General features: G+C 34.2%; 1 protein-coding gene across 1 annotated transcript in view; it reads left to right on the top strand.

Moving 5' to 3' along the window:
• The window catches only part of LOC107048403 (synaptotagmin-10), a gene marked incomplete at its 5' end in the record, with an annotated part of 67,377 nt that extends 55,290 nt beyond the window's left edge, over positions 1 to 12,087 (top strand). The window contains 6 exons of the mRNA XM_015271556.2: positions 156 to 310; positions 394 to 562; positions 3,682 to 3,802; positions 3,890 to 4,061; positions 4,223 to 4,423; positions 11,971 to 12,087. Coding sequence (XP_015127042.2) covers positions 156 to 310; positions 394 to 562; positions 3,682 to 3,802; positions 3,890 to 4,061; positions 4,223 to 4,423; positions 11,971 to 11,974 — 822 coding nt within the window. The remainder of the gene's footprint in view (positions 1 to 155; positions 311 to 393; positions 563 to 3,681; positions 3,803 to 3,889; positions 4,062 to 4,222; positions 4,424 to 11,970) is intronic.
• Between the last annotated feature and the right edge of the window lie 8,435 nt (positions 12,088 to 20,522).

Below are 20,522 nucleotides of genomic sequence, written 5' to 3'. Positions count from 1 at the left end.
TGAAAGTTAAAATACATCGTCATAGAAGTTCCGTTCAAATTGAAGCAAATTGCGAATTTATTACCAAAAAAAGACGATGTTGTGAGGGAAGCAATTTCCCACTTTTTCATCTTTTTCCTTCACTCTTCAATTCTTCCTACATTTCTGCACAATAGGTCTTGGGAGCGAGGGAACTGCCCATCAAAGATGTAACTGGCAGTAGTGATCCTTACGTCAAAGTACATCTCCTCCCGGACAGGAAGAAGAAGTTTCAAACCAAGGTCCATCGAAAAAATTTGAATCCCATTTTCAACGAGACCTTCATCTTCAGGTAACAGCTATTTTCGCGTGAACACTTGGAATTGATCCCGCAATGAAGAGCGAATAAATTTTTTTTTATTTCTTGTCATTTAGCGTTCCCTATGACGACTTGAGGGAGCGATATTTGCAGTTTTCCGTATACGACTTTGATCGATTCTCCCGACACGATTTGATTGGACAGGTTGTACTTAAGGGACTGTTGGACTGCACCACCTTGGAGCAAGAGATCGAATATACGATGGATATACTCTGTGCAATGCAGGTATGTAATTTCCAAGTCAGTACACCTACGAAAAAATCGTATAGAAATTTCCTATACGGATTGCGTATAGAATTTCTATAGGATTTTCGTATATATTCGGATATTTCTATACGGGTGTTTTTCATACAAATTATTTCTATACCATTTCTATAGGTTTGATCCTATACGACCCACTGCCACATGTATAGAAACATTTCGTATGGAGTTGCGATATTTCTCTACGTTTTTCTCTGCAGCGTTTAGACATCTTTCGTATAAAAACAAAAATTCATGTAAAAATTTATGTATAGAAATAATTCGTATAGAAATATCCGAATATCATATACGGAAATCCTATAGAATTTCTTTACGCAATCCGTATAGAAAATTTCTATACAATTTTTTCATACGTGTACTGGAGGGTTGAGGGGACTGAACTTGACCAAAATCGTTCATTGAGAGGGAAAATTAGTCAATTTATCACGTTCAATTAATTCCGTGGCAATTATTGTTCTGGTGAGAAATTTGTGTTTTGATTGAACCAGCGTCTTGAACCCTTTTTTCCTGTCAGACTCGATATTCCTTCTTTCAATTAATTATTTATAATCATTCTCGTTGCAGAAAGAAATACGACTGATGAGAATCATGTCCCAATTTATCAGCTGTTAAATTTTCATATTACAATAAATCATTTGTTCATATTCTAATTCCTATGCTCACGGAATGAGATTTTAATCATAATCAATGAAGATGCTTGTCTAGAATCTCACCCGCTCTACAGCGGCGCACTATAGGTCGCGTATGGATTAGCGGCACTGCGCCCATTGTGCGACCACTCGAGGGTTAAAAATTAAAACTTGATTTGGAATATTGACTCACAGCTCTTTTTAATTCATATCAGAAATTTTTGGATATTAATTTCAATATTAATATTATGCGTTCAAAGTTAAAAAATCGATCATCATTTTCACTATATTACATGCAAATTTTCCTATCCTTAACATTAAATTAGTCAGTTTTAATTGTTCTGGTGAGAAATTTATGCCTTTTGAGTAAACTAGCGTCTTGAACCCTGTTTTCTGGTTAGATTCGATGTTCCTTTTTTCAATTTATTGTTTATAAACATACTCATTGCAAAAAGCAACACGACCGATATTGTTAATTATTCAATTCATTTAATTAATCAGTGTTTACACATTGTTAAAAATTTGTTTCGAAACTTGCGGTACACTTTTTGGAAATTTTTATCGAATCTAATTACCACCGAAATTTCAAGGAATTTCATCATTGAGAATTCAGAATTTCGTGGAGAAATCAAAAAGAGCTGTAAATTTCAGTTCCATTTTTCCCTGAAAATAAATAGAAAACCAGATAATTCCGATAAATATATTTTCAAATTTTCAGGATAGCGACACTGAATGCAATTTAGGGGGAAAAAATTCATGAAATTTCAGATTTCACTGAAAATTTTACGTAATTTGGCACTGAATATTCATCTTAGACTGTAAATTCGAATAAACTAAGGAATTCTCGTCTTTATGCTGCTTAAAATTCTAGAATTTTACAGAATTTTCAATGAAACCTGAAATTTCATATTTCCCCTAAATTACATTCAGTATAGGGTGAACTGCCCATTTACGGAACATTTAAGCCCTTTCAGAAGTTTACACAGTCATGAAATATTGAAATTTTCTCTTGAAAAATTTAAGAAAAATACTGCCTAATTCCAAATTTAGTCTATTTTCTGGGAAAAAAAGGAAGGAACCTATCACTTGATGGGAAATAATTGGAAATAATTAATAAGTACACGCACATCGAATATACCAAGGACGGAACACTTTTGCCAAGAGTGGAACATCGTCTGCCCATTTACAGAACATTGGAGGTTAGTGTGACGTTGAGAGATTAATTCCTGATGCTAAATCATATCGAGGAGGATATTAATCAGAAAATATACAATTTTGTTCAATTCCTCCCGAAATTTATATCTTTTCGGTGGATTTCCCCAACTGTCAATACAGACTGACGACCATGAGAGTATCCAGATACTTTGTCGTTGACTCGTGAATGCAATGTAGTTTTGGGGATACCATAATTAATTGATGCATTATTTAGAGAGCTGTTCCCCGATTTCACAGCCTCAATCGCTTCTTCTAGATTTTTTTTTGTGTATTTAAACCGTTGAGAGGGTTTCCTAACCTCTTCTGCCTTGGCTGATTGTTCTCCCTCCTCTTCGTGTATTTTTCGTGTGTTTTTACCTTTTGAAGCCATCTACGCGAAAAAATGAAGAAAATAAACTAATTTAGGGATACGATTCCGATTAACTTCATTAAATTATTAGTTCATTAACCGCCAATACACTTTCCACGGTATCACCGTATTCCCACTTGACATAGGTATCCACCCGTATGAGTGTTCCGTTCGTTTGGAATTGCGTGGAAAGCTAACCCTAAAGACGGAACCCCCATATATTCAATACAATAGCATTTTTCAGATGAAATTGATATGGAAATATTGCAGAATGAAGGATTTTATATCAATATCAATCACAACTTACCGCATTTTGTGATTTAAAATCTAAAAAACATCGCTTCAAAAAAAACCCGTCAAATGGCACGCGTAACTATCAATCGCCGCAAACTGGCTGCTGCCAGGATTTTTCTCCAATATTCAGCAGGAGGTAATCGATAGCCGATCAGATTTGTGATGACGTCATGAGGAGGGATATAAACTTAATTTAGAAAAAAAAATCAAATCGATAGCTTGGCCAAAATTTGAGAAATCTCGTAAAATCTGAGAAATGTTCCGTTCTTGGGTAGTGTTCGGCATATGGGTAGTTCACCCTAACTGTCCTAAAAATTAATAGTCAACTGCCATAAAATTTCATTTTTTTTCAACAATACAGACCAAATATTCAACACATACTGACGTCTAAAAAACTACTCAATGCTTCCAAAACTTGAGAATTAAAAAAAAATACAAAAAATAAAAATAAAGTGCCCATGAAATTCCCGATTATAACATTAGAAAACCTGAAAGCGTCTAAATAATTCCAGTGTGTCCACCCTCCACTGATTTCCTCCCACAAATAAAAGAAATAACCTGAAATACTACATTTTAAGCTGAAACAATAATTACAGGAGAAGGTGGATTTGGGTGAGTTGATGTTGACGCTCTGTTACTTGCCGACTGCGGGGCGTCTCACAGTGACAGTCATCAAAGCGAGAAATCTGAAAGCAATGGATATCACAGGCTCATCAGGTCAATAATTAAATTTCCCGTCTAAATAACCGATTGCTCAGTCAAACCCACCGATTCATCGACTAATGTAATAAATAACAATTACAGATCCGTACGTGAAAATATACCTTTTATGCCAGGGAAAGAGAATAAAAAAGAAAAAAACAACTGTGAAGAAGAATACACTGTTTCCAGTGTACAACGAATCCCTAGTATTTGATGTGCCAGCTGATAATGTCGAAGACGTTAGTCTCATAGTGAAAGTGATCGATTACGACAGGTAAAATGCAGTGAATGAAAATTTTTCCACAGACATATCTTCACCCAGCAATTTATCGTCCTTGTTTAATGGAAATAAATGGCTGAATAAATTTTGCAATTGGGAAGGAAAAAAATTTTCTTTTTATTCACGTAGGAAATTTTTTTCACTCTGTCTCGCAGGATTGGCTCTAACGAATTGATGGGCTGTACGGCTGTGGGCGCTAGTTTCATTGGAATTGGTAGAGATCACTGGCTTGAGATGTTGGATAATCCGAGAAAACCAGTGGCACAGTGGTATCCACTAATGGAAACAGTGGCTGGTCACATTCCAACTGTGTCCTCAGAGCCGCTTCCTGTCAGCCTGAGTTGCTTGAACAGTAGGTGAGTTAACAGGAAATTACTTCGTTAGACTGGTTTTTTGCTATCTCGTTACCTAAATCCAATTCGTCAAAACAACTTGGTAATTTAAAACACTTGAAGAAGAAAAAATTGAACAATTTAAACTCCGAAAAACTTGAAAAAGAAAACTTGGAAAAAAAACAGGAAAATAATGCAAAAAATACAAGAATAGAGCATTAATAACACTTCAATGAATTTCCACGAACGAAAATAAAAAAATGAAAAAGAACACACGCAGCGCAATATTAAATTTGCGAAGATTTTCTCCAGAGTAAACAACATTGAGTTTCAATAACAAGTGATTTGACACAAATTCATAAGTATGACAAAATAAATAACAATTATTTAAATCCACAATACTACAAAATCTAACAAATGATCAGTCATTTAAAGTACAATATTCGAAGCAATCCCTCTCAAATACTGCAGAGTAGTTCCCCCTCTCGAAAAAAAGTATATTTCAGGGCGAGTGCCATGGGATTTTTTACCCTCGTGGAGTTGGCGTCCGAGCCGAAGGCGAGGACTGGCCAATTACGCGAGTAAAAAAACCCATGGATTTTCAGTTTTACGAGTTTGGGGAAAGGTCAATACCAATCCCCGGACGAGGAAAAGAGTAGATCAGTACGGAAAATACCATTTCAATGAAATAAATGAAAAATATGTTCTTTTCACAAGGAAGAAAAATAAAACAGGTAACAAAACTCTAGAATCCCATACACAAATACAAGTTTTACTTATATTCGTACAAAAAACAAGATAACCGGAAGGTTTCGTTGACGAAAGTTCAATTTGAGAAAAGTTGAATTAACCAAAAGTTCACTTTCCCAAAGTCGATTTAACCAGGTTTTTTTGCCGTTCAGTTTTTTAGAGTTCAGTTTTGTTATTTTTGCTCCCATCGACGCCATATAGCCAAAGGAGCGTAAGTGCCAAAGACCCCTTTTTTTAAAAGAAGCTAAAAGGGCGTATATCCCGTTTCAATGAATTTTCGACTTTTCGTCCATTTCTGAACAAAAATGTATCAATAAAAAAACCTCTACCAAAGGGGCTTACGCCTGTTTGCCATTATCAGTCATAGGTCTTAAAACAAGTGGGAAATTGCTCTTATAAGTACAAATACATTTCAAAAGGTAATCGAGGGACAGAATGTTGATTTCATAAAAATTATCGTTTTCCATGTCAATTTTCTGCAAGTGTCAGTAAAAATTCGGTTCTCTTTACACAGATAACTTCCGAACCGAAACGTAATGTTTATCGATTTCGATAGAAAAATGCAATGGACTGATATAAAAAGTTACTGAGAATAACCCAGGAAATTTATCGTTCTCAAGGTAGGGTCTCGATGGAAACTCCCAAGTCAATTCCATAAAATGTCAGGAATGAAAAGGGAATATGCATCTTTTGCCTTACAGTCTTGCTTAAATGTTCATAAAAATTCCGTGACTAATCATTCCACCACACGATCGGATGAGTTGTCCCTCAATTTTTCCTGGAGTTTTCCCGCGATGTGAAGTAGCACTCATTTATTTTAGTGATTATATTCGCTGAATTTATCTAATCGATGAATTATAGGTGCATACGAACAAACATATTTTCTGAAAAAATGTAGAAAAATTTTTCTCTGCGGATATTCTCAGCAAACTGTTGAATCAGAAAATTGAAGATTCGAAAAATTTATGTAATCACCCCAAAGTCGTATAGTTTCAAATAAAAAATGGTTGATGTAGAACGTTACGATTATCTTGATTATTTTTCCCAATCGGATTTCGACCAATCAGAGCGTAGTATTTGAGGCTACCCGACAGTTTTATTTCGGATATTTCCTCCTAGCTTTTGAATATTTCGCAGTAGTTCTTCATTTTTTCGGCTCATTTCAGATAGAATCTTATATTTGACAGTCCATGGAAATCGCGTTATTCTATTAACATAATTTGTTCAAATCTGCCCCAATTCACCTCCTGATGTTGTCCACTGCACTCTGCTTGGCCAAAATCCGATTAGGAAAAATAATCCGACGAATAACCCTCGAGATTCAAAATTAATCGGGTGCTTCCCTCAAGCTCCTCTGCAAACAAACCATCGCGCCAAGTTTTACAGAAAAATCCCTCGCGCAAGCGCTCGGGATTCTTTAACCTGCAAAACTTGATACCCTCATTTGTTTGCAACGAAGCTATCGGAAAATACCCGATAATTTTGAAGCTCTTGGGGTATTACTACTGAATATTCATCGATAATGCAAATTCAAATGGATGATTTAAATCGCAAATTACCAAAAATCAATCTTCATACATTCTTAACACTCTGTTGGTTGCACAAGCAAAAATCGACATAATGATAAATTTGAAAGATCTAGGAAAAATTTGAAAAAAATCAAGAGTATTCTAGATCGTATGCTTGCATAAGTCCCGTAAGATGTCTTATGTTCAATGTCACCCTCAATTATATATTCGAGCTCAAAGTTGCCATGTTTTTCTGAAAATTCGCCTTATACACGGTACATGCGTGTATGAAAAAATCGTATAGAAATTTTCTATACGGATTGGATATAGAATTTCTATAGGATTTTCGTATATGATATTCAGATATTTCTGTACGGTTGTTTTTCATATAAATTATTTCTATACGATTTCTATAGGTTTGATACTATACGACCCACTGCTACATGTATAGAAACATTTCGTATGGAGTTGCAACATTTCTCTACGTTTTACTCTGGAGCGTTTAGACTTTTTTCGTATGAAAACAAAAATTTATGTAAAAATTTATGTATAGAAATAATTCGTATAAAAAATATTCGTTTATAATACCCCGAGAGCTTCAAAATGATCGGGTATTTCCCGAGAACTTCGTTGCATATAAACGAATATGTCAAGTTTCGCAGGTTAAAAAAATCACGAAAATAAATTTTTCCTGCAAAACTTGACGCATTTATTTGTATGCAGGGAAGTTTGAGGGAAATACTCGGATTCATTTTGAAGCTCGAGGAGTATTCGGCGGATTATTTCCCCCATCACCATTTCTATAAATAGAATCGTGGGATTCGGTGTCATCGTGGTACAATCGACAATTTTTTGTTGTTTTGCTTGCCAACGGGAAAATTACCGAACGACGGGGTATTATCGATATAATTCGCTTCTGATTGGTCCATGGGACGTCGAATACCGCGATTCTATTGTTCGGAAGGATGATGGGGGAAATAATCGTATAGAAATATCCGAATATCATATACGGAAATCCTATAGAATTTCTATACGCAATCCGTATAGAAAATTTTTATACGATTTTTTCATATGTGACGGCCCTGAGTTTCGGAATAAAAATTTGAAAATCTAACTACTTATGATATTTTTGGTGGAGATTTTCATTGATAGGGCTTCTAGACACTTCAAAATGAGATGTCAAACTCTTTCAAATTTTTCTGAGACTTTAATGCAGTGTAATTTAAAAAACCGGAAAAAATGCTGCACAGCGCCCATAGCACGATCAACGGAGCGTTAATGCAAAATGTAACGTTAAAATGTCACATATTTGTGCTATCACCTCCGGAATAGATTTGTACCTGTGAAATTCGAATTTAATAGGTACCACTTAGAGAAAGGTTACTCAAACATTTGAGAAAGAAATGTCAAAAATGAAAAACAAACCCGTACTTTCTCTTCTGTTGGAATTCTTTGAGCAGAAATGACGTTTGCGTGCACAGACTTCATAATTCACCTTGAAGAAATTTTATTAAATTTTGAGTAAATTAATTAATCCTCGACAGAGGATATCCTACGAACGGATTCCCTTCCCGGGCATTGCCATTTACGATGAACTGGGGTGATTAATCGGCTCATCTTTATCGTTTACTTCATCTTTCCCGTCAGCTTTAAAATTTGACAGAATCAATTTAAGGAAAAGGTTATTTAAGCACTTAGTGAAAGGTCAAATAAAAAAAAAACGTTGTTTCCAAAGCCCTCGTAGTTTCTTTTTTGCTGAAATTCTCTGACAAAAACGAACGGCCATGTCTCCCAAAAACTTCATATTTCATATTGAGGAATATAATTACGTGAGTGCAAACACACCGAAAGTTGACTTGAATATCCTTCCCATATCCACACCTAACGAACATCTGGGGATTCTGCTAGACTAAAAGTCCTCTGAGACCTCTGAAGAAAATTACTGTTTTGAATAAACATCGTGGGTTGAATTTGCAAGGGAATGATAATCAAGACAAGTTGCGTTAGGGTGATGAGAGACCTTGTGTTTCCGTCAAGGATTGAGGCAAAATTAATTATTAAAACGCGGTTTTCTTCAACATTCAAGGAGGGACCGATGTGAAACTTCGAAGTCTTCGGTTGATGAGAAGAGAAAATGAATTTTTTCATGATGAATTTGCGATAAGCGAGAGGATAAAATGCCTAGTTTCATCCTATGACATTTTATAGAAACATACATAAAATCAAGCGGGAAATTGCTGTCATCACAACACAGTCACTATGTTTGCTAGGGTATCTGGTGCATGTACCGCCCACCCAAGGGAAATGAGTCTTTTTTTCCAGCCTCGCACTCGTGTGACTCGTTTTGTCTCATGTTTATGACAAGGAGTCATAAACTGTTGGAATGGATTCTTCGAGGTATTTACTCGAAGATGTGAAGAGGATAGATTTTTCAGCAACATTAAACATGTTTAATTATGTAATTCAATTGCCATCGGCCAGTGAGCGATGGAATCGAACTTTGAGGGTAATACCGCCCGGCATGCGTCCAATACCGCCCACCTTGTTTTGATGATTTTTTTGAGCAAAGCAAACCAACTTATAATTTTTCCTATTTTCATCCTTCGTTTCCATTCTTCGGCTCCATTTTGAGAAAGATTTCACGTGAATAATTATAAATTATTCTGAATATACCCGATAATCCAGTGGCCACCGACTACCTCAAACAATCGAGCGGTCACTCGACCGCCGCCCTCTAGCTGCAAAGTCTAGCAGCCCTATAGGAACCCTGGGCAGCATTACCCACAAACTCTGGGCGGAATTATCCACAAACGCGGAGGCTGATAAAATAGCCAATAATAACTGATGAAGATATTTTTCTGCTATCGAAAAGGTCGCAATTGATGAGGAAATGTATAACGAACATATATTTCGCACTCCATTCAATTATGGGCCAACTGGAAATTTGAAAAATCTTAAATTCTGGGGTCGAAATATTGTAAGAATTCGGTAGAAAATGATTTGGATTCAAGCCAATCGTCAGAAATACGACGGGCGGTAGTACAGTGGGCAGTACAGGCATCAGCTACCCTAATACATTAGCAATTTGTTTTCGAATAGAATTTCAATGACGATGTATTGTCAATTAAATTCAATTAGTCATTGAATTCAACGCAATGTAATCAATCTCATGCGCGAACTCGAAAAATAATTTAAAAAATATGGATTATATTAGTTGAGATATAAAATCAAAAAAACAAATATTGTTATCGGAACATAAAAAAAAATCAAACATGAAGGTTAAAACTTTCAAGTTTACGTCAAGTTTACATTTCTGAGAGCTCTAACAAATACCAAGAACTCTCAGCTGAACTCACTTTGCTGTAAATTATAACATTAATATGATATCCACTTCAACTCAGCCAATTCTTCCAATCGAATTGAAATAAAATTCCATTGAATTTTCAATCATTTCTAATGGTGAAAACGCTTGAAACTTCAAACCTCAAGTTTCATTATATTTTCAATAATTCCTGACGGCGAAGTCCCCTGACATTTCGCTTGTCAATTACCCAAAAATCCAAATTACTATCTTCAAATTAGTCCAATTAATTGCTCCCTCAATTCCTTGAATTCATCCTCCATGAAACTTAGTAACATCTCATAACAAATACCAAGAACTCTCAGCTTCATTGTGACAGAATCCAGGGACTTTCAAATTTCCCAACAGTCTCTCCTTAATGTGCAAATTCAACACCGAATTATTATTTCAATCACATAGGAATGAAGTTTCATTGAATTTTCAATGATTTAACCATTCCCCGATGCAGGTAATCCCCTGAAATTCCGTATAACAATCCCTTATAAATACAATTTATTCTCTTCAAATTAGTGCAATTAATTGCTTCCTCAATTCCTAGAGTCCATCCTCCATGAAGTTGAGTAACATATTATAACAAATACCACGAACACTCAGCTTCATTCTGACAGAATCCAGGGACTTTCAAATTTCCCAACGGTCTCCCTTTCATGTGAAAATTCTCCATCAAATTGAACTCAATTTGCATTAGATTATACCCTCAATATGATAGTCACTTTAATGCTACGAATTCTTCCAATCGAATTGAAACAGAATTTCATTAATTTTTTTCATGCACTGACAGAAAAACAGACTGGTTCTCAAACAAGTCTTAATTGGGCCAACAAAATCGTTAGTTGAAAATTACCAGAAAAATAATTGTTTGATTCGATTTTAAAAGTCTCAAGCATGAATAATTGCTCTGCTTTCAAAATAACAACGAGATATTTAGCTCAAGAGGCTGTTCATTTTTACAAGACGATGCCTTTTCAGGATGAAAATATCTTTTATAGAGAGAAGTTTATCAAGAAATATATTGTCCCTAAGTTACAAGATTGCTGTCATATCAATGTTATTATTTAATTTAAGAATGAATTTATTGTCTGCAGTAGAATCACCTTGAATCAAGCCGAAAAATCGACTTCAATCAAGCCGTAAATCTTGAATCAAACCAAAAAATCGAAGAATCGACTCGAATTAATTTAAATTTCGGCTTGATTCAAGTTCATTTTTCGGATTGATTCACCGCCCCGCGTATAATTCTCTAGAATCACCTTGAATCAAGCCAAAAAATCGACTTAAATCACGCCGAAGAATCGACTCGAATTAAGTCAAATTTTGGCTTGATTCAAGTTTATTTTTCGGGTTAATTCACCGGCCCATGTATAACTCAACTTCAATCAAATCAAAAAATCTACTTCAATGAAACCGGAAATCGGCTCCAATCAAGCCGAAAATTTACTTAAATCAAGCCGAAGAATCGACTTGGATCGAACCGAAAAATCTGCTTGAATCAAAACGTGAAATCAACGTGAATCAAACCGAAGAATCGACTCGAATTAAGCCAAAAAAACCGACTTGAATCAAACCGAAAAATCTACTTGAGTCAAACCGAAAAATCGACTTGAATTAAATCGAAGAATCGACTTGAATCAAATCGAAAAATCTACTTGAATCAAATCGAAGATCGACTCGATTCGAAGTCGATTTCTCCTTGATACATTTCCTCCTGAAATAATCCACTTTTCTGCTTGTATCAGATCCGAAATTTGGTTTGATGAAGTTCAAATCACTCAACTTGTATCAAGCCGACGTCGACTTGAATCAGTACATTTTTATTGGGTGAACCTTTCATGAATTCCCGGAAAAACGGGCATCTCAAATTATATAAAGTCCAATTAATTGTCCCCCGATTTCTTCAATTCATCCTCTATAAAACTGAATGATAACATCTCATAATAAAATATTAATTACAGATGAAATTGGGGCCATTGAAGCCGCTAATTGGCGGAGGCTCGCCACTAACGTTGTGTACGTGAAACTTTCGAGGAAGCAAAAACTCGTCCCCACCTGTAATTCTATGCACAAGCTTGGACTGACGTTGAGAAAATGAAAACCACAAAGCTCTTTCTCTCTCCAGAGAAAAAAGGAAACATCATCCCCCTCATTTCCACACCTCATCCCTTCCTATCCCGTTTCCCATTTAGTTCTCCACAATACTTGGTGCCATGCCTGGCTGACAGGCGTGGTACAGTTAACATAAAAGATAAAAGCCTTAGACACTCGTGCATAATGAAAAGACGCTGAAAATATTACACAGGGAACTTGTGACAGCCGCGTGGCGCAGAACTCCAACTATATTTTTAAAAAATAACACGAGACAATATTTTCCAATTTATTGCCTCGTTATTTGTTCGATATAATAAATACTCTCGATGTGAGTTTAAAAAAAAATAAAAAAGGAAATATGAATGATGAAAGTTGTAACGATTTGAATTTTCCGATGGAAAGGAGCCCCTGGAGGATGGAAAGATGACAAATACAATATTTCTTGTACAATCCCGCACGCAGTATTATACTAGAGATGCAGAAAGGCCTTATTTTTGGAATAGAACGAACGGAATAGAACGAATGATGAAAAAATATTAGAAAATACCTTGATGATATATACCATACCAGGTGGAATATTACCATTGAAAATTGGAGAAATATAGATAGAATTAGTCATTAGTTTTGTGTACTACGTAGTTGTAATTTAAGAATATACGAGTGAGAGGTCCTGGAATGGAATGAATTTGAGAGCTGGTGGCTTTTTGGAATGTGTACAGAATTCGGCGAAATCGATTATAGTCATCGTTTTTCGCGCTTTTTAACATGTCTCATCATATATCAAACGTCTCCTTCTCCAACGAAAACTTTGAGATTCACCGCGGTCTCCCCAAATTAGAGGTGGAAACTGGCGCCTTCAATATTTTTTTCTCCATAATCGATGTTCATTAGGGAGTAATCGTGCTAAATGTTGGCGATTACTGCCAATATTTAGCACGATTATTTCTATTGAGTTGTTTCAAATAATTGAGAATTATTGCAGAATAAAATATAAAAAAGCATTTCTCTTCAAATTTAACTCCGCTAAAAAGAAGGTCTCTCGACATCTCCTGAAATCACTTGCTATCGACAGAAATTCATCGTCAATAAACATGTTGACTTTATTCCGGAAATAACTAACTCCAGTTTTCAATTAATGCGCTTAATTCGTAGCAGCAATGATGCAGGTGTTGATTGCCGTTCAAGGCAATGTATAAATCTATTGATTGCTGTCCAACAAATATTTATATGTTCGTTACAACGCAAATCATCGATTTCTGCAAATATTCAGCTTAATTATTTAGAATGATTTTTAATTTTTTTCATACTCTGCAATTTTGATTTCATTAATTTTCTTCATTTTTATATAATCGATTAATTAGTGAATAGCGTGAGATTTTTTCCTCGAAGTTACTACCAAAATTGAATAGTTTCTAGTGAATTTTCTTCTATTAGGAAATTGGATTCAAAAAGTCGAGGGACTTTTTTCGGTTGACAAATAAATTTGCCCACATTTCATTGAATTGTTAAAAAAAAAACGCCAAATTTATTCGGAAATAAATAACCACCTTTTCTACGGAGAGGTTCCCTTTGACAAAAAAAAAATTCGTTTTTCGAAGAACAATTTTCAAAAATGTTATTTCTTGCATCATTTTTTTCAGAATTCAATTTTGTAGGCTAAAATTATTTTGGATCACTCGAAACTAGAGTTTTGAATCTTTCATACAGAATAGTTTTCTGAATATAATCATCCAATTTTTATTTCATTAATATTTTTCGTTTTTATGTAATCAATTGATCAGTGAACAGAGTGATATTTAAAGACGTAACGACATAATTTGTTTCCCCGAAGTTATGTCACTACCAAAATTGTATAGTTTCTAGGGAAATTTCTCATATTAGGAAATTGGATTAAATAAATTGAGGGACTTTTTTCGGTAGAAAAAAAAATTGCCCATATTTCCTTGAATTGTTAAAAAACGCGTCAAATTTATTCCGAAATAAATAATCAATTCATTTTTGAAGGGAAAATTTTCAAAAATACTATTTTTGCAGGATTTTTCCTCAGGAATTCAACTTTGTAGGAGAAAATTATTTCAGATCGCTCAAAATTTAAGTTTTGAATCTTTCACACAGAATAGTTTTCTGAATATGATCGTCGATTTGGGCCCTTCAACTATGAAAAAATGCGGGAGAAAATGCATTTTGAAATTTATTCGTTCAGCAAAATTTCTATGGACATCCCAAAGAAATGACTCAACAAAAAAATGAGATAAATTCCGCAGCAATTGGCAATGGCAAAAATCCATAATTAATCCGTGAATTTTTTCAAATTCATTCACAACTAGGGACTTACTCACTCGTATCTCCTAAGCCCGTAGACCAATATATTCCATCTATGATATAAGAAAAATCTATAAAAAGTAACTAGCATTTTTATTAAGATAAAAAATCGAGCTGTTGAGGGAATAAAAAGTATTCCCCCATTCAAAATGTGGGATATGAAAAATAGTGGGAAACACAGGTGAAGAATGAACACAGATGAGATATGATGAATGCTTGATGGATCGCAGTGTAGTCAATAATCCAGACAGAAACATAACTGTTACTCTTTCATGCTGGTTTTTTGAGAAAAGAGGCATTAATCTTGATGCGTCTGATAAATGCATTTAACAGAAACAAAAAAAGTAATATATATGCATGAAAATATATGCCAATACGTATTTTATGTATGTCATACGTGAAAGCCCTGGTGGCCCTATTTGTGATAATGTACGGACACGAAAATAATAGTTTTAGATATTCGAGTTGAGTTGAGTTGAGAATGTATCATAACCCGAAGGAACAATAGGATTTATAATATAATGTTGAAGCCACACTGAGTGAGATTACCGAGAAAATAAATTTAACATCTTTTCGTTTCGGGGGAAATACTGCTGTTGTATCCCATTACTCCGCTTAAAGCATCATCAGAATATAATGTGGAAGATAACTGAATATGCTGGTAAACTCAAATATTTGATTGTGAACACGATAACAATAATATGATACATATGGTAAATACGTATAATATGATATTTTAGGGGTTTATGAAACATGATATGTATAGGATGGAAATTATTTCAGGTGGATTTATGGAGGTGTGGTTTATCTTGTTATGTGAGTTGTTATGATAATTTTCAGCGTATTGATTTCCATCGCAGTTTATACTTTTCTATTATACGGATTTTTACAGGAAATTCCATTATGATTTTTAACCCTAGATTGGTCACCACATGAGGGAAACGCCGCAGTGCGTCAATCGTTTTTCGTTAACCCCTCAAGTACGGCACCCATCACGCACGAAAAAAATTAATAGAAAAACTTATCGAATTTGTTAGAATATTCTATTAAATTTCTATTAAACTTTCTATTAGTTTTTGGCTGATTCTATTGACATGTTCAATAGAAAAAGTCAACAGAATTCGATTTTTCTATGTAACTTATTCTTTTCATATATTTTCTATAGAATTTGGTCGACTCAAATTTTCTAAATTTTTCATTCTATTTTTCTTTTCTTCTCATTAAGAAAATCAAACGAAAAAACTTAGAAAATTTGAGCCGAGGAAATTCTATAGAAAATATCTCAATAGAATAAGTTATACAGAAAAATTGAATTCTATTGACTTTTTCTACTGATTACTTTAGGTAATCGGATCTGGCCTTCCCTGGGTCAATCAGAGTTCAGTATTCAATAACACGAAGTACTTTCCAATTAAAATGACAGCGGTTATTTCCCCCTAGCTTTTGATAATTTCCCTCTAGCTCTGCAATTGTTTCTCTAACCAAATAACTGTCAAATATTATCCTGTGGAGTGAAAGAAAGTCATCAGAAAGTCAAAATGAATCGGTTTGGGAAGGATCCGATTACCAAAAATAATCCGTCGAATACCACTCGACCTCCAAAATTAATGGAACATTTCCCTCATGTTTTCCTGCGTATCAACGATCGGGATAAGTTTTGCACAAAAATCCCTCGCGCTGCGCGCTCGTGATTTTAATCTGCAAAACTTCTCCCTCGTTGCTACGCAACAAAACAATCGGGAAATATCGGATAATTTTGGAGGTCTCGTGGTATTACCACTGAATATTTTCTATTGAACATTTCAATAGAATCGGCCAAAAACTAATAGAACAGTTGAATAGAAATTCAATAGAATTTTCTAACGAATTCGATAGGTTTTTCTATTAAATTTTTTCGTCCGTGATATCACGCGATGTCCTCATCGGCCTGCAGCCTCCCGCACGGAGAGAAATGTTCAGTGAAAATTACGGAACTCACAGGAGATTCAGATAAAAATTACGGAACTCTCTGGAAAATTTCCGTGACAGTGCCGTAAAATTTCCTACAATCACATTGCGCTCCGGAAGTACGGAAAAGACACGTAATTTTTATTGAATATTTCTCTCCGTGCGTCTATTCAAATTCGCTGGTCAATACGCGACAATTTCTATCATCTAAAATTCAATGATAATCTTGAGCTTTCACCAATAAGTAGTTCAATTACGGCATTCCTTTATACCGATTGTTCTGGAATTTTTAAGACCAAGTTCGATAGTAGAAACCGTTGCCAAGATCGGCGTCTATCGGAAATTTGTTAATAACAAATCAGTAATTCATTGAATCTAAATTTCGTTTACGCCATTCGACAAAGGAATGTGTAAAGTATGTTCGGTAAAAATTTCAGAATTTTTAATGAAAATTAGCTGGATAAATGAGAGGTTTGAATATGCATCTGACATTGAATTCAGTTCCGTATTATTTATGTATTGAAGAAAAATATTGAAAATTACTTGAAAAAAAATTGAATCGCATCGTGTTGATAATCCATTTCATGGGAAAATTTTTAGAATTTCGACATCTACGATAGTACGAAAGATGATGAGTTTTTATTAATCACGGAACGGGTCTAAATGACATAGATGCCGGCCGGCAGGACAAGCTCTCGGGTCTACATGTGCCATGGACGCCGTACTTGAGGGGTTAATTACCATTGACTGGATAACCGGGACAATTGAAAAAAAAATCGGCATTTTCAATTGAAGTGTATAACACATTATAGTGATTTTAGAACAACATAATTCCCGAACTTCCAAAAGAATATAAATTATTACGAACATGAGAATTTTTTTTTCCCATGTTAAATGAAATGATCTGTCGCGCAACGTTGCCGGAATCTCGCTAAACGCGCCCAGGCAGTGTAGAGTAAATTCGGCAACGTTAAAACTGAATAACGCGGTGGTACATTGCCACGGAGATGACCAAGTTCAGACCGCTGTGAAATCTCAGTCTTCCTAGGAGCAGAGGACATATCGAGCGACTTTTGATATACTAAGGGACATGTTGAAAAGTGAGAAAAATGATGACTACAATCGACTTTGCCCCGTGAATCAACGCAAAACATAGTTTTTCATTTTTACCTTTAAAATCATCTAAGTGCCTCAGTTTTCATCCGATTGATAATATATATTTTTTTTTTGGAAATGTTCGTTAGACCCCAAAGAACAAAGGTATGCATCTGTTTTCCAATCCGTTGGACCGTTCATGGAAAAATTGAACGAGTAATTTTTTTCGTTTATTGCTTTTGCATTGATTTTCACATTAATCCTTTCAATGTTTTGCAATTTGTGTGATGGATCGTAAAATGAATGCATACTTTTGTTCTTAGAAGACTAACGACCATTCCTTTAAAAAAAATCCATGTAACGTTTTCCATCGGCGATTTATTCGGCTATAATTTCACTTTATTGATTTACTGTAGCCATAACAATAGTTATAGATACTCCATAGTTATAGATAACTATATGTATAGTTATAACTATAAATATCGATAACTGTAATTATTTCTATAGCTATAAGTATAGCTATACCTACAACATTTCAACAGTTTCTATAATTTGAAATTGGTCAATGAATTTTGATAATTTCAACAATTTACCAATTACAACAACAGGGATATACAACGTATTTTATGCGTTCCTTATGCATTCATGAGGAATGAATGTATTTTTTATAGAAAAAAAATTATAAGGCCCAGTGGGTATACTTGTAGCCATTGGATACCCTAGTTTTGAAAAAAAAATTGTTAATCAGATAAAAACTGACACTTAGATGATATTAAAGATATCCAAGTACTTTCGTTATTTTACAATTGTTTTATTATTTAAACTTTGCAAGTCTCAATTTGAATCTCGATATTAAAACGTTAGGAAGCATTTTGAAAATTTGAAAAAAAATTGGAAAGTTTACGTTTCGAGAAAGATCGATGAAATAATTAAAAAATTGCAATTTTTAAAAGTTATAAGCATTTTCTATAGGTCATTTATAAATAATACACAATCAATTTTCCACCATAAAAATTGTTCGGAATCGTAACAAATGTATTCATATTCAGAATTTTACTAGAATTCAATTTCACGCCTAAAAAATGAGGTTTCCCAAAGGTTTAAACAATTCCATTTTTTTGTTAATAAACAACGAATGTTTAAAAAAATTACAATTCTGGGCAAAATTTAATCAGAATGAACCTGAATATTCATGATTCTTTTCAAATTTTTCTCACGCAATTTAATTGACAAAAAAATCAATTAAATGATTGAATCGTTTAATCTATAGTGAGGTTTATATCAAACTGTAAAAGATACTTGAATATCCTTAAAGGAAAAAATGAAAAATGTTTTTCATCTATTCACGGAGGCAAAATCCATTGGGTTTATTCATTATTACGGGGTTTCACTGCGCCGACTTTTAACATATCCCATCATATATCAAAACTCGCTTCGAATTTGAACAATTACCAACAACTCTCATCTCCGTTGCGACAAAATCCAGGACCTCTGAAATTTCACGCGATCTCCCTTTAACCCAATAGTTAATTTCTTTACCATAAAATCCCGAATGCATTCGTTGGAAACGGTTCTTTGAGTTCGTAACTTTGGTGTCTAATTTCGAGATGATATTCGGTAGGAGTGGTAAAACGAGATGAATCGATACTGTTAGAAATTGGACGAGGAACAATATTTGAGAGAATACTGAGTGGAAGAGAACAGTCGCGCCCAAAAATTTCAGGCAGATTATTTTACAAACATCTAAAACCACTGAATTTCGACAAAAATGGAGAAAAGTCTCGTAACGATATTTGCAGAGTAATTTAAAAAGCTTTTATTCATCTCGTTTTATTCCACCTCACTGAATTGTACGCTGTAATGAGTCAATGTTGGAGTAGGCCTTGAATTAGCAGAGTCAATATATAATTAACCAAAAAAATATATCAACATATAAAGTGGTATAATCCAAAAATCCTAAGTTATTTTAATTCGTAGTGAACATAGACACTTTCGACATATCAAGAGAAACTCTAGAAATAACAATCATGCAAATGTTTATTTAACTCGATCTTCTGTTATTTGAAGTCTACTCTAATCTCATGAATTAAAACGTGCAATTAATCTGTAATCAATTGGAGTTGTAAGTGCATCATACTAAAATTAAAAAAAAGAACATACTTTTCTAATGCATACATATCTGTCATGTATTTTAGGCATAAAATGCCACGTTGTGATTGTAAGAAACAAGAATAAAGGATCCAATCAACATCATAATTGTCAACAGAATTACAAACCATTCCCTCATCATCTAGTTCAGAGTATGAAATTAATGAGAAAAAAAACAATTACAATTAATGTTTAATCTAAGATGAAATGAAAATAAAATTGTCTACAACATCAAATGTACTTTGCGTTTATTATTATTTTTCTCTATGTATCTTTACATAATTATTCTACCTTACAATACGATAATACAACTTGCCCATTATATTACTTCTATATTTTTCATTTCGAATTATTATGATATCACTCTAAGTATAAAATAAGCAATAGAGCTTATGTTTAGGTAAGTAGCAACGATTTAAGTACCTATTCGCATTTTTCAAGTCCTTCCCGTTTATTTATTTTTATTTTTTCATTTATTTATTTCTTTTTGTATAAGTGGCGGTGAGCTTTGTAATTATATTTATCTTTCCCTTTGTCCGTCGATGAAGATGAACGATGGGAAAATGCAATTTGTGATTGTTGAAAATTTTTTAATCATCAAAATGCAACACAATAATGTTAAAAATATTAAAACCTACCTTTGCTAAACTAAAAAAACAAATCAGGAGAACAAATATTTATTAATTAGTGTGATTGAGGAAATTGTTAGGCCACTCGAAGTGCTACAGCTTTTATCTCCCTACGAGGATTGAAATTTACTTCTCATATGAAATAAAATAATCTACACGTGGTAACAAGTTGCGACACTACAGTAATGACTAATTATCGAGTAGCCTACTGGTCGAGTAGTTTACACCTGTCACTAATTCGCGGGCGGTAAAAAATCTAAAGCGATCGTTATTTTTTC

Source organism: Diachasma alloeum, unplaced genomic scaffold (genome assembly GCF_001412515.2).
Source record: "Diachasma alloeum isolate Michigan unplaced genomic scaffold, Dall2.0 Dall_scaffold_00192, whole genome shotgun sequence".
Lineage (NCBI taxonomy): Eukaryota > Metazoa > Arthropoda > Insecta > Hymenoptera > Braconidae > Diachasma > Diachasma alloeum.
Note: the sequence above shows the minus strand (reverse complement) of the source record. Positions and strands in the feature narration are given on the sequence as shown.